The sequence below is a fragment of the Phalacrocorax aristotelis genome, chromosome 17 (assembly GCF_949628215.1).
Source record: "Phalacrocorax aristotelis chromosome 17, bGulAri2.1, whole genome shotgun sequence".
Lineage (NCBI taxonomy): Eukaryota > Metazoa > Chordata > Aves > Suliformes > Phalacrocoracidae > Phalacrocorax > Phalacrocorax aristotelis.
Genome location: NC_134292.1, coordinates 8,330,833 through 8,345,411, shown reverse-complemented (window position 1 = coordinate 8,345,411; position 14,579 = coordinate 8,330,833). Strand labels below are relative to the sequence as shown.

The 14,579-nt window shown below is 42.5% G+C and overlaps 1 protein-coding gene and 1 long non-coding RNA gene across 10 annotated transcripts in view; one reads left to right on the top strand and one right to left on the bottom strand.

Moving 5' to 3' along the window:
* Positions 1-81: 81 nt before the first annotated feature.
* Positions 82-3,825, bottom strand: LOC142065664 (uncharacterized). The gene is made up of 3 exons (XR_012663476.1): positions 3,686-3,825; positions 3,162-3,312; positions 82-1,927 (listed from the first exon to the last, which is right to left on the bottom strand). It is a non-coding gene; the product is annotated as an uncharacterized LOC142065664 (long non-coding RNA).
* The window catches only part of TSC1 (TSC complex subunit 1), a 29,415-nt gene continuing 18,080 nt past the window's right edge, over positions 3,245-14,579 (top strand). For 3 of the 9 annotated variants that reach the window (XM_075112031.1, XM_075112030.1, XM_075112022.1), the window contains exons 1-5: positions 4,247-4,337; positions 11,371-11,438; positions 12,521-12,691; positions 13,536-13,639; positions 14,313-14,465. In XM_075112031.1, coding sequence (XP_074968132.1) covers positions 12,586-12,691; positions 13,536-13,639; positions 14,313-14,465 — 363 coding nt within the window. In that variant the 5' untranslated portion in view covers positions 4,247-4,337; positions 11,371-11,438; positions 12,521-12,585. Of the gene's footprint in view, positions 3,389-4,017; positions 4,141-4,246; positions 4,338-11,370; positions 11,439-12,512; positions 12,692-13,535; positions 13,640-14,312; positions 14,466-14,579 lie in introns of those variants that run through there. The other 6 variants (XM_075112028.1, XM_075112027.1, XM_075112026.1 and 3 more) reach the window with 6 other exon arrangements.

The window sequence follows — 14,579 nt, the reverse complement described above, 5'->3', positions numbered from 1 at the left end:
TCTTTCAAAAACAGACACACCATCTGTCTCAGATACACACACTCACATACTTCAGTCTCATAAACAAAACCATCTACCACATATGCACAAAATTATTTTATTCCAGAATGGATCTTTTATCTCTCCAATTTCCAAGGAAAAAGGAACAAATACTTGCACAGTAATAACTGAAAAAGATGTGTGTTAATCAGCCTTCATTTTCCCAGGCATATGTGTGTGCAATCCGTATATATTTTAGGCATTGCTCTATCTATATACAGCTGTATATAGGGTATAAATATAGATTTAAGAAAGCTCATTAAGCAAGCTCATTAACAAGCATCTTTGCAAAAAGCTCTGCAAAAGCAATAATAAGAATTTGCACCCCTATCACTTGCTTTCAAAAAAGGTTTGAAAATGAGTTTGCAAATGTGAAATAACTGACTGCCAAACGCCCCTGTAACGGCGGGGTGGAAGGACGGAGAGTGAAGCAGGGGCACAGTGACTTTCTCCGATCACCTGCATGTTCTCTAGCAGAGGTGGGAACGGGAGCTGGAGAGCAGTGATTTTCTTTTGAGAATCCTTGGTTGCGATGCTTATTTGGGGGCAAACAAGGAGAGCAGACCTCCCCAAATGCTTGGGGCGGAAGAGGAATTAATTCCTTGATTTCATCTATTCTCTGATTATCACAATCTTCCTGACCATGCAAGTGCACAGTGGCACAAGCTGTACGTGCCCTCCGTTCTTCCCCTCCTGCACTTACAGCACGGCCTGTGCATGGCTGGAATCGGGACAGCAAAGGTGCCTTCCGAGAAGTTTATAATTTAAGACGTATAGAAGCGTGCACGCAGCCGCTGAGTGCCAAGTACTAGGACATCACCATCGGAGAAATGCCTTTACATCACAGAGTTTTTCTGCTCCCTGTGAGCTTTCAAATGCATTTCACTCTTTTCAATAGTCGGTCGCATTAAACCAGGGCTCAGCTTAGTCCCTCTTCCTACTGCAGCTCAGGGTGGTGAGAGCACCAGGAAGTAATAACCTTTTGTGTGCCCTGCAACAGGATCAGCGGTGGGCTGGTGTTTCCCTGATAGAGCAGATACGGTGCAGAGACATTTCAGATTCATAGCGGAGGTATTTTGCATCCCGCCGTGGCAGGCGGTGGTTCCAGGCATGCTGGCCCTAGCGCTCTCTGCCGGGACAGCCACAAGTCACAGCTCTTCTTATCATGCCCCGTCATTGCCCCATGGCACCGGACAGGCTGTGCAGTGGGTTTTGATGCAACTCAGAGATAGAAGTGTAGATTTCACCCACATTGAGAAAGATTAAGATTTTGATCTTAACCCATCTGTCATTTACTGAACATAATTAATTCTTGTTGTTTATGGAAGCAAACAATCCCTTTTCCCTCTCTCTCCTCCCCTCCTTATTTACCTAGCTGGGTTTTGCATGAAAGAAACGTTCCCAAAGCATTGTGCTAGGAAGCCGATTTGCATCCTCTTAAACACAGGCATTTGAAGGATTACATTTCCCGCTACAAAACTAAGCATTGTAACAGAAAACCAAAATGTACACTGCAGCTTCAGGGTTTCATATGAAGACAGTTACAGGAATTAAACAAACCAGGAAAATGACAAGCTGCTGAAAGGTCTGAGATGTTGTTTTATGAAACATTGGAGCCAGCTTCTGCCAGCACCCCTAAGCACAGACTTCCCGTTGACATCAAGCGCAAATGGCTGTAGAATACGACTCTCAAACTAGAGGCAGTAAAAGCAAGTCAGCCACACAAAAAACTGTAGAAAACTAGTTGTGAAAAAAGATCTAAGAGCATGTTTGGTAAAACCTCACTGGCTAGCTGATTTCAGAGGTGCTCCAAAGAGCATTGGGTGCAGTCCTTCGGAGACGGAGGATAGCTGCATCTCCCAGTGTCAGTAACCTCTGCGTAGAACAGCTGCAAATAAAACATCTGTATCAGCTGTTCTGCACCCCCAAGTAGCCATCATCTCGCAACACCCAAATATAATTGCATACAAACCGACCCCTGAGATAATGGGCACAGGTACTCTGTTTTATGACTGTTACTGTTATCACTACACTAGAATGCCTGAAGAAAGATGGGTACACTGCTGTGTCTGGTTCCGCTCTCACCCACCCCTTCTCCCTTTATTTTATTTCAGGAGTTCCTATGGAGCAAACAGTTCAGGTTAGGAGTGCAGTCAGCTATCACCTTGGCTCGCTGTGTTCTTACTCTCCCCTAGATTTCTGTTTATAGCTTCTGTTAAACTTATCACCTCTCCTCTCCATTGAAATCGCCATCAAAAGGCGGATTATACAAGCTGAATTAATAAAGAGAGTGCCAAGATACATTTTGGGCTAGAAGGCCCTTTGAGCTGACCCCATGTGGTCATTCTTATTTTATGTTCTTCCTGTTGATATAATTTTCCCTGTTCTCTCTTCTTATTTCAGGGTCAGCAGAGAACGGAGAGCCGCAGAGGGCTTAGCTGGGCTCACGTAAGCTTGTCCTGGCCCTGACGCACACAGGCCATGGTGGATGTGCAGCGGGTTCTGCTGGCATCTGAGGACAGTTTTATTTTGTGTATGGCCATGAGTTCTTACTGCACGTCATATGCTCCAGTGCATCCTAAGTAAACAGATTATTAAATGTAATGCTCAGTAATAATAAACAGGTTAATTATAACACATCATGTCCATTCTAATGCAGAGGTCTTCCCTTTCAAACCTAGTGGCAAACCCCTCCTGTAGCATCCATGTTTTCTTTGTCAATTTGAATGTTACAGTAATTAAGTCACAGTAAAATAACACGACTAATTGCTTCCAGCTCTTTTCTGAAGCTCATCCTAATTTCCACTCTTTTCTGTGGCAGATTAAATAAACATGTCTTCTGCACAGCAGGAAAAAAAATGCCATCACTCAGTCCAGGCTGCAATAAATATTAATTGCTATGCATGAGGCAGGACTAGATTAAAAACATGTTTGCTCCAAGCAACTCTATCTCAGCCAGAAGCGGGATGACCTATTGCAGGTGCAGCGTGAAGTAACTATCCTGGCCCTGCAGGGACGAGAGCTGGGAAACACCCCAACTAACGCCGCAGAAGTTAAAAATCGACTGATACTTCTCAGATGCGGTTCTAATCTGCTTTTATTTTCTTACATCTAGTTTCTACCTTGCAAATTTAACGTCCGTGATTCCTGCTGGCATTTGAGGCCAATTCACGTGGTTTGAAGAGTTACCTCAGCAGCTTGGTGAGCACCCTTGGTACATCCCCGCTGAACTGCCCCTCATCAGAGGACGCAAAACACTGAGACACCGCCGGTCTGGGGATTGAAAAATTAAGCTGAAAAACGCGCTGGTGAGGCGTACAAAACCAAAGGCTGGAGAACCTGTCCTGTGGTAATGTCTGGTCTTCTTTCCTGAACACTGGATTTTCCACAGGGAAAAAGAAACCTTACCTAGAAAGAAGGCTGCAATGTTTTATGTCACGTAGTTGCTGTGTTTCAGCAAAGGAAGAAAATAAACCTTGTCCGCAGTTTGCGGGAAGTGTTATGGGGTCCAAAACAGCGCAAGCTTCGCACGTTCATCAGGCAGAACGCTTGATTTTCTGACAATCGCAGTTCGGGCGCCTGCCCGGGCGTTCCCTCCCACCGACCTCTGCAGCCCACCCCAGGCACACACGCACGCTTCGGAGACCTTTTTATTCCCTTTCACCACATTCACCCACTTCAAAACCTCTCTCAGGGCAGAGTCCGGCTCGCGGCGCGGCCTTTGCTCCCGCAGCTGGCCCGTCGGGGCACCCGGGTCCCGACCCATTGCGGGAGGGGAGAGGGAGCGCCGCTCCTCGCCGCCTCCCGAAGGTTAAGCCCGGCCCCGCAGACCCGGCCCCCTTAGGCCGGGCCTTGTTTACCGGCCGCCGCCCGGCCCCACCCCGCCCCGCGTGGCCCTGCCCCTCGTGACGTACCCGCCGCCCGGGGCTCCTCGCGGTACCGCCCCCCGAATCACGCGACCTCTCCTCCTTGGCCGCATCGCTCCCCCCTGCCGAGATACCTCCGCCGCGGGAGCACCGGGTGGGAGCGGCGGCCGTCACCCCACCCCTGCCCCCCCACGGGGAGAGAAAGGCCCTCGAGGGGGAAGAGACGAGTGGGGCGGTGAGGGACCGGCGCGGCGTGGGGCGGGGGCGGGGAGCGGGACGGGGGGGGGTGGGACTAGTTTGTGCGGCGGAGGGATTCGGAGGGAGAAGCGCCCTGTGAATGGGAGGGGGAGGGGGAGGCAGGGCCAAGATGGCGGCGCCCTGTGGGCTAGAGGAGCCCTGAGTGGTAAACAGCTGAGGGGAGGAGAAGGAGAGGTGAGTGCGCTGGGCCTCCCCCTTCCTCCCCCAGCGGGGCGAGAGCGGAGGCAGCCGTGGGGGGACGGAGAGAAGGAGGCAGAGAGCAGAGAGAGGGGGGAGGCAGGCAGAAAGGGCTCGGGGAGGAGGCGGCAGGAGAAAGGGAAGGGGCTGGGGGGATGGGGAAGGCGAGGGTAAAGCCGGGCGGGGGGGGGGGGGGGCGGTGATCCCCCCTCCGTCTTCTTTCCTTCCCTCCCCAGCCAAACTTGGTCGCTGCCCACCCCCGCCGGGGCGGGGGGGAGGCTGCCCCCCCAGCCAACGCGCCCCTTTAATTTTGAGGGATTTATCAAAAAAGGTTCAGCGCGTCCGTTTCAAACGCTTCAAGACTTCCCCCGCCTCGGCCACTCGCTGACGAGGTTCCCTCGGCCGGGGTTAGGCATTAAAGCAGTTGTTAAAAGTCTGTCCCCTTGGTGAAGGAGGCTTTTCTTGTTTCCTTGCTAGTGGGTAGGTAATGTGAAGTCAGGATGTTGTTTACGTCTACAAGAAAACATTTTGCTTCCCGTTATTACAAAGAACTTGGAAGACTGCAGTTCTGAAGTTTTCACCATTTGTTTGCTGTGGATGCAACCTCTGTCATTGTTTTATCAGTTTAGTCACTGCTTCTCTCCCTGTTGTTTGGTTGTTTTTTTAATAAGTCTGCAGTGAGGCAGTGAGAGAAGGCAATGAGTGAAAGAGAACATGCCTTAAAGGAGTATATGATTCAAAACCCATAGAAATGACACGGAAACCGGGATCAGGTTTTGTGTGCAGAACTGCTGTTTCCACAGAACCTTCCAGCGGATGCTAATACAGAAGGTTTTAATTCTTTGTCTGGCCTGATCCTGTAGTTTCCTGACAGTTAAATTAACTTCTGTGGCAAGTTGTTAGAAAACTATCATAGGCGAAGCACTACTGAAGTGATCCCATTAGGTGGAAAAATTGCTCTACAGTTTACATGTGTGAACAACTAGAAAGTGAATCTTTGGAAACTTGGGAAGTTTTAATAATTAGTGCAGCATTGGGAAAATGTACTTCTGTCTGCAGTTCGCTTTGCAGCAGTCGACTACTCTGCTTATCAGAAACAGCTATGCCACAATTAAACATAAAATAAAATCATGGGCTTAAAATCCTTTACTTGGTAAACCACTTTTTAAATTTGTTTTTATTTGTTAATTTGTTCTGATTTTTAAATTTTTTTTTAACAGCCTACTCAACCCCGAACTAAATTGCCTTTATGATGAGTTGCAGAAACTTACTCAGATGAAAATATAGTCAGAATACGTAATGTGTCATGAGATAAGCTTTAATTAAAATGATTTTATCTTTGGCTGTGTTTAATCCTGCTCCTTAACTCTTTTGTTACTTGAGAATTTAGTTCTAGGGTGACTAATAAAAAGTAGCATTATTAAGGGGTTCCCATGTGAGATAGACTGTGCAATTTCAAGATGTTTTGGTCTTTGAACAAACATTTGACTTTAGTAACTATTTGTAGTTTAAAATGAATGCCGGCCCTGTTTAGAGCTGGACCGCTGGGATGTTGACTTGTACTGATCCTTGAAATTCTTGGAACTGCCAAATGCTGGTGATGTGATTACCAAAGTCAGCTTCTGTAAGAACCGAATAGCCTAATACACACATATGCGCACACATGCGTGCACAAACATATCCCCCGCCCCCGAGAAGACACCTTCTGTAATACGCAAATCAAATAATCAAAGCACTTTTTAATGGTGGAGGCAGGGGAGGGGTACCAGGTGTTCTATGGCACGTTGCAGCCAGGTATATGTTTTCTGAATGAATGTTAGAGCTTAGGATCTCGGTCTGGTATGTAGCTGCTATATTTTCATGTAGTTTAATAAATAATGAGGACAAGTATGCTCACAAAGGAAGCATTATTAAGCGTTTCTTTGGGTAGCCTATTAAGATACAGAGCAAACCTCTTGCAGTGGTGAACTGCTATCATTTTCCTGGGTATTATTCTTTTTTGTTTCAATTAAAAAGTTACACACCATTTGCTATTGTTCTCTGTAATGCCGACTTTAATTCTTGGAGTCATCAGAATGCCTTGACCGAGTACACTAGGTAGCTTGCAGTGATTTCAAGATTTATTGAATTGCAGCCTAACTGAATATTTTTAAAGTTTCTCTTGGTGGCAGAAAAACCGCTGCAGAGATTTAGGAGCCTCGCTCCTTGTGTTACTGCAGTCCAGAGCTCTCTGTTTGCCTGTTTGTAGTTTTAAAAAGATTCCTTAGCTGAATTTATTTTCCTTGTATATTGTTAATTAAATTGGCATAGAAAAACAATGCTTGTTCTTATTTATTTGCTATTAATATATGCAGTTGTGTATAAGGAATTGAAATAAATCCCTTTCAGGTTAGTAACTGGCTCGTTCACTTGGCATCTGCCAAAGGGTTAAGTGTCAGTCCTACTGTGTTTGGGCTTTTTTCAGCATGCATTGCTTTTAAACAATTTTCCCTCTGACAGAAATTTGATGGGTAGCAATTAGCATAGTGTATTAGCACAGCGCAGTTTCAAAAGAATCTTAAAAATTGCTGAATACAATTCTCTCTCTTTGTTTGGGGCTGTTGGGTTTCTGTGATCTTCCTGTTGCTACATCAGCTAAGCACCTGCAACAAAGTACAGGAGAAAGTATATAATATCGAGATATAACTCTAAGTAATTACTGAGTTTAGGAGGGGGGTCTTGTATTGGATCTTAAAATAACCAGAAAAATATGGACTACTAGAAGCAGCCAGACACCTTCATTCTTTAAAAATGAATAAATAAATTAAACTAATTGTACGGCCGATTGTAATGATCAGTTTGAACTGAGGTTTGAAGTGTTTAGAATTATTATATAGTTATTATATAGTGGGTGGTGAAAAAGGGAACAATCAACTGCTTGCTTTCCTATTGTCACCAGTGGTTTTTCTCCCTACTGTCACTTTTCATTCATTGCTTATGTTACTTCTTTAATGGTAGCGTTTAGTTTACCTGTGAAGAAAATATAAAATCGAGTATTGTTAGGAAATATAAAACAAGCTTGGATGGATCTTTGTGTATTGGCTGGGAGTGAGGCTTATCCTTTCACGACAAACATCTCAAAGATTTGAGTGAGAAGGGCTGCTTTGTTGTCAATCTGATTTTTTTCTTTGAAAACAATGATTGCTGTAAAATACTTCTGTCCACATTTGTGGCCTCTGCCAAATCAGTACCTAAGGACCTTACTTTACCTGCAGCAGAAATCAGGCGGAAAAGGGTAAGCCCTGAGGTCTGGCTTCACTTTGCTGTCAGCAGTGGTCTCCCGTTGTTGAAATCCCCCTCTTCTCTTGGGGTGGGGGGAATAACCATTTACTGGCATGCCCCACGTTTAACTTCTGATTAATGAAGAGGGGGGAAATGCTGCTGTTGATCCCCCCTGCACCACCCCCCCGAACAAGTGCTCTGGTGCATGAATTTCTACCTTGTTGCAGCAAATGCTGAGGGTGTTCTGGGAGGAGTGTGCGTGTGGGTCGAGTGCGTCCCCTGCCTCCCCACCCCTCAGAGAAGCATAACTGGCACTACCAGCTGCTTTTTTCGTTTGGCTGGAGATAAAAATACACTGAACAGAACATCTTCTCTTGACAGAAGTACTTACAGAAGTCATAATCTTTGGAAATACTCTGCTGTCTCTTTTTCCATTTAGACTTTTCCAGTGAATATTTTTACAGTCTTTTCCTTTGTCTTGAGTTTGTATCTTAACAGTGTTGTGTTGTGGTTAAATTAGCTACTGAAAATTTTAAAACAATCTGGTGCTTGGCTCAGTGGCTTCTTTTTTTCCTGTAATCTGGCTCCAAAGTTGTATTGATACTTAAAATTAATAATTTCTATTAAAATTTGTCTTTAGGAAAGTTCTTGAGTATAAGAATTTCCTTGCTATTGGTGTTTATATCTTCCAGTGGGATGAAAATGTTGAATTTTAAAAGGAATTTAAACAGATTTTTTCACTCTTTACTACCTAATGCCTTGGAACTTTTATATAAAACTAATTTTAAAATTAGTGACGAATCTGTGACTCAAACCATATGGAAAAATTAATGACTTCATTTTAATCCTGTCAGTTCCAAGTATGGCTGCAGGGATGTGGAGATTCTTCTAATAGGGGAATGATTGCAATAGCTAGGGTTGGAAGCATTCAAGAGGCTCATCGTGTATACTCTGTATTTGAGAAGAAAGACGTGGTCATGATATGATAATGGAAAAATTTGAGGGAGATCCTGTTCACTGCAGATGTCGTATCAATCCCAGATACAAAATACTATGGCATTCAGTGGATGATCTCACTGTTTTCAAGGTAATGGAAGTTCCTTAACCTAACCTGGTCTGTCCTCAGCTCTTTATCTACAAGATTTGAAAATCACATCACAAATTACTGGTGGGACTGGTCATAAATCACGCTCGTATCCTGGCCCCTGGGAACTGTGCTTCATCTACCAGAACACAGTGTTTTCTGATTGAAGTTAAAAGCCTGATGCCTGTAAACTAGTTATTCAGCTGTCTTTGCTTAAAAAAAGTGTCACACAATTTAGGACTATTGCTGGAAGTTCCTGGTTTGCTCATTTGCGTTGAGCATCGTGGATGCAATGTGATTAGAGGATCTCAGTCTTAGGATTTTAGATATGTTCCTCACAAATGACTTTACAAGAGATCCTGCATCGAGAAAGCTGTGATTTGCTTTTGTAAAACTGTGTCTATTTGTGTGTAGCAGGGTGACAACATTCTACTGGTGTTTATATAATTTCAGCAGATAAACTTTCCACCTGTTGAAGTGCGTATGTGTAATATTGTCCCATTTCTAGATGTGGTTTGGAATACTTTTATTAATATTTTGAATACTGGCTTTTGGAGTGGAGGTAGCTCCACTTTACATAAAGTACTTCAGTGCACAATTGATTGACAAGTTCATTTAAACTACGCTGGATTTATTGGCACAAGGTGACTTGAGCCATTTGTTTTAATTAGTTTGGGGAGCTGGGGAAATTATTAGTTACCTGCATGTATAGTTATCGGCAACTAAGCTTCTACTATCAACCTTGGGTGGTAGTGTTTGTGCATGCCATCAGGCCAGTAGCATAAAGTTTGAAATCCTCTTACCTACTGAACACTTAAACCGGTGTTTTTCCCATCTGTCTGCACGTGTGTGGTTGTAGCTGGCTTCCGGAAACACGCATGTTTCTCGATTTCACCATGCTATAGTTTTTCCTCTGGCAATATCAGAATTAGAGAAACCTGTTGCTGAGGTTTCTACTGGTGTGATGAAGATCTGGTCCAAGTTTAATAGTATTACTAGAGGAAAATAAGAAACAAAAGCATTCTTTTCACTCTGGTGGGGGGCAGGGAACCAAAGAAGAGAATTGACAAGGTCTTTGTGGGGTAAAAAAGCAGAGACTAGCGTTTATGCTGCTTTAATTCTCAAAACAGGTTTTGCTTGTAGCTGGATTGAGGGTGTGGTCATGCATCTCTTGTTAACAAGACTTTAAACAACTAATTCATGTTGCTTAGGAAGCTGATGAATCTATTGCTTAACTGTAGCTGAAACTGTATCCTCACAGAAACTGAGGCACCTATGTCAGCAAGCCCTTTACAGTCTCAAAGAGAGTGTTTTCAGAAATAAAGGAATAGATTACTTGTAGTAAACTATTTTGCTGTAAATAGTTCTGCAGGCATTCTGGGGATCTCAGTATGGCTCTAATTTAGTAAATTAAATATTACAGCAGTTACTAGAAACTAAAAAAGCAGTTGACTCCTGAAAACGAGTAACAAAGTGGAAAGCTGACTCCTTAGGTTGCATGGATGAGTGGCTTTAAACTTCTCGAAAGGATGGTGTCACTCTTTGAACATCGCTGGCCTTCTAAACAGCAAGCTCTTTGAGGAAGAAGTTGAAGCTGGGAAGTCTGCACAATGTAAAGGAAAAAAGAACCCCAAACTACAACAAATCCCAGCCCTAATGTTTTTTGAAAGCAGAGATCCGTTATGTATTTGGGTAAAAAGCAACTCTTTTTTACCCTACCCCAAATTTCTGATTTAGTATGTTTAGTTGAAAGTCTTGCTTACACTGCCAGCCAGTTTTAAGTCTGCAGTTTTTAAGATTTTGCCAGCGTGGGACATGAAAAGTAGCAGCACTTAAATCTGAAACAGTTCAATTAGCAGACTCTGCTAGCGGCTTGTAGATGAACTGAATTTTTATTTGGACTGTTCAGCTCTGCAGCTATGATCATTGAAAACTGAGGGTGGGGTTTTTTTGTGTTCTGGAACTGTGATTACTGGAACACTTCAAGAAAGTTTGTTGCTAATGAAATGCCTGTCGTGAGTGTGGTGCCATATTATCACCTCTGAATTTGCAATCAGTGCCAGATTAAGCAAGCCCATGTCTTGTGGCCCTAATAAAAGTGACCTTGGGCGGTTCTGCAAGCACAGAGTGATATGTTGCAAATGGCTAAGTTTACTGGTAGACAGGTTAACTCCTGCTGTCCAGTAACATTGTTGAATGTATGCTTTCAAGAAAGTAATATCTATATAAGTAATTACAGTATTATTTGAAATAAAGCACTGATACATGGTCCTTGGCTAATGTCTGATGTTTTAACTAGAATCTAAAGACTTAAACGATTCCAGTAATTAGCCAATGTTCAGAATTTGGTAGGATAAGACAAGACTTCTTTGTGTGTAAGATTTTACCTGCCATAAATAAAACTCTTTAGCAGCTTTCGAAGGTTCACAGTACAAAACTACAATCTCATGAAAGCCATCTAGTTGGAGGCAAATTCACAGCCTCACCTGTGGACAATTCAGGAAAGGGCAACTGTACAACACCTTTTGGTGATTTTCAAACTAAGGGCTGACTTTCCTCATGCAGGAGGTATGTAGCTCTGCTATGCTTAGTAAAGAATTTAATGCTGTTCTGAATATACAAGGTTTGATAAGGGATAAATAAATTCTGCCTTTTGTTAACCTCTTCGTGCCTTTTCTTTATTAGTGATCATGAAAGGTGTGTGGCTGACAGCATTGCAGACAGAAGCTCAACTTGTCCACAGAACAGGTGCTGTATTCACAATTACAGTAAAGAAAAAGTAATCTTGTCTGTAAACTTGGTATGTGTCAGTCTTGCCTTCCATGGAGAAAGTGAAAGATGTATGCTGGCTGGAAGTAGGGGGAGAGATTAAACCCTTGCTAATAAAATTAGGTGTGATGTTCTGCCCCTGGGAAAGGTTCGGCATAGGATTCTTGTGGATGAAGAAAAACTTGATTAATTTTGCGACAGATAGATGTGATACCTGAATCTGTCCCTTGCTGGTACATGGGAGGAAGCCATCTTAAAAGCCTGAAATGGCTTAGATTTACTCCTGCTCAGTACTCTGAAGCTGAGCAGTCATCTTATGTGCACATTGTATATTAAAAACTCTGCAGTGCAAAAACCGTAGAGATTATTAAATACAACAATGCACAAATTATCCATGTGAAAACTAGGTATGTTGTGCCGCTAAGCTTGTGATTAGTGTGCACAGGGTGGCCGAGGAACAGCAGCTGTAGTAACACTGAGTTTCCTAACAGCTGCAACTTGGCCACACTGCAAGTGTTAAAGCACAAATCTATTAGTATGCAATAATGCAAAGCCAAGGGCAGTGAATTTCTAATCTAGCCACAGGAGTGGAGAAGGATCTTGAGATGCATATTTTCTCCAGGGTGTAGACCACTATGCAAAGGACTTGAAAGGTTGCTTGAGGAGGAATAGCTGTAAGGAAACGAGAGCGGAGTCATTCAGGGGAGCTATTTGCATTTTATTCAAAACTTTAACAGTAGCTGACTGACCTGGAGAGCAAATTAAAAAAAATATGGTAACAGAATGCTCTAACAGTCTATATATGCTAGGTGAGGTGTTCCACAAAACAGATTAATGTCTTTTGAAACAAAAGAAGAAAACCCTGCTCATGACTCAATGGCTTCTTTTTAAACTTTTCTCTTACAACTTTTATTGCAGGTGTGTAAACTGTAGCAATCCTTTCTGTGTAAAATTGTTAAATGGGCAACACTGTAGAAAAGAAATGGGGAAGTGATGAGATATTTAAGATGGAATGGGAAAAAGGAAAGCTCATTCATCTGCTCTCTCTTCTCTCCTAGTCTGGTAGAGAGGCGGCACCAATGAGGAACTTCCTGAAATTTTAACCTCCACATTCATGGTAGTACGTGCATCATGGCACAGCAAGGAAATGTTGGTGAGCTCCTCTCAATGCTGGATTCTCCAATTCTGGGTGTCCTGGAAGATATAACAGCTGCGTTCAAAGATAATCTCATTTGTGGTATGTATTCTTATATGTAATTGGAGGAAGGGTTTAGCTTTTATGCCAATAAAGGTACAATAATGGGGTTCTTTTCTATCGAACACAGTCTTTGCAAATGCAGCTTGAAAGAAACTCTTGATATTTAGGTTTGAAATTGCTTTAAGGATTGAGGCTTCTCTTCAGTCCATTTTGCTTAATGGCATGCCTCTTTGAAGGTCCGTTATATAATTGTTAAAATGCTATTATAAAATGACTGACTTTTCCTGGGGCATAATCTCAAGTTGTGAGCTGATGAAACTCTGTCAAATGAATCTAGAAAGAATTAGGTGTCATCCACATTATGGGAACTAGTGGGGTTTTGTTCATTCGAAAAATAAACAACAAAAAACTGAACCCCAAACAAAACAGATCCAGACTTTCTTGAAAAAATGATTGCTGCTATTAAGGCATCCCTTGTGTTCATAGAGCCTTTTCAGAGCATGAGATCACTGTCAGTGCCCTTGTCCCTGAACTTGCTCTCCTTTATCTGCTGAAGAGAGAATGAAAAGCGACTCCTGGGCTCTTTACTTGTACTGGGTAAAACACTCTTGCAATTCAGCTACCTCTAGGTTTGTAAGGTTAGACAGTAATTGTTAGTTATTAAAAACTAGTTACTTTCCCTGAACTGAATGCAATTGCTTGAATGGTCAGGAACTAGAAAATGCAGTTGAGGCGGTCTCATTTTCCTCAAGGTCTAGTAAGCACTAACTGCTGGTTTATGTTATAAATTGTGTAATAGTTATTAAAAAGTTGTGCAAATGCTTCATTTTTAGTGTATTAAGAATGTATGGGTTTTTTTTTCCTGCTGTAAACAAACGGATAGACCGTGGACCTATGCTTGTGAACAACCTGGTGGACTATTACTTGGAAACGAATTCTCAGCAGGCACTGCATATACTGTCCACACTGCAAGAGCCTCATGACAAGGTAAAAAAAAAAAACCACCTCTTGTTAAGTATGACAGATTTTAGCCTGGTATTGAAGCAGCCTTTAAATAGCCTCTGTTAGAACTCCATTTCTTCCATTCTGGTATAGAATTACCTTGTTGGAGAGATGTAATATCTCTGTAGTAAGAGTAGTTAAGTTTGGTTGGTTGGTTTTTTTTTTAAACTTCAAAGGTCTCAATTTCTTGGGTTGCTTAAACTGATCCAGTTAAGCAAATAACCTCTCTAAAATAAAGTTTTCTGAGGAGTAATGTTGTCTCTTTGTAATGCCACTGCTGCTTGTTCAATACTGGATGTGTTCACCTAAAACAAATTGGGTGTTTTGAGAGCAAGTAAGGATTTTTAAATAGATTGAGAGAATGGCATTAGAAATGGCTTTACTTCTGCTGACTGGAATTTTTTTATTATTTGTGTTAAACGTTTTGTGTAATGCAGCGATTGCTTCTGGGCTGAAGAGTTTGCATTTCGCTACCAACAGACTTAAATTTATTGCTGGGTCTTATTTGCTCTTGTATCCTGTATATTTGTAAAATGCCCATAGTTTCCATAATTGGCAATGGCAAACTGCTGAATATAAATTGGTGAAAAAGAATATATACCAGTTAAATATAAATACCTTTCCTTTTTCTACCGCTTTTTGCAAAATCCTCTATCAGCATCTACTGGACAAAATTAATGAATATATGGGCAAAGCTGCTACCCGTTTACCCACACTCTCTCTTCTGGGACATGTAATAAGACGGCAACCATCTTGGAAACATAAGCTTTCTCAAGCACCTCTCCTGCTTTCGTTACTGAAATGTCTCAAGGTAAGAACTGTCACAGGTATCTGTAAAACACTTGTACACCTGATGTAAATGTATGTACTTGTAATGCAAGGCATTTGTTTTCTGGTTTCATGTCACTTAGTTAAGCTGTGAGAA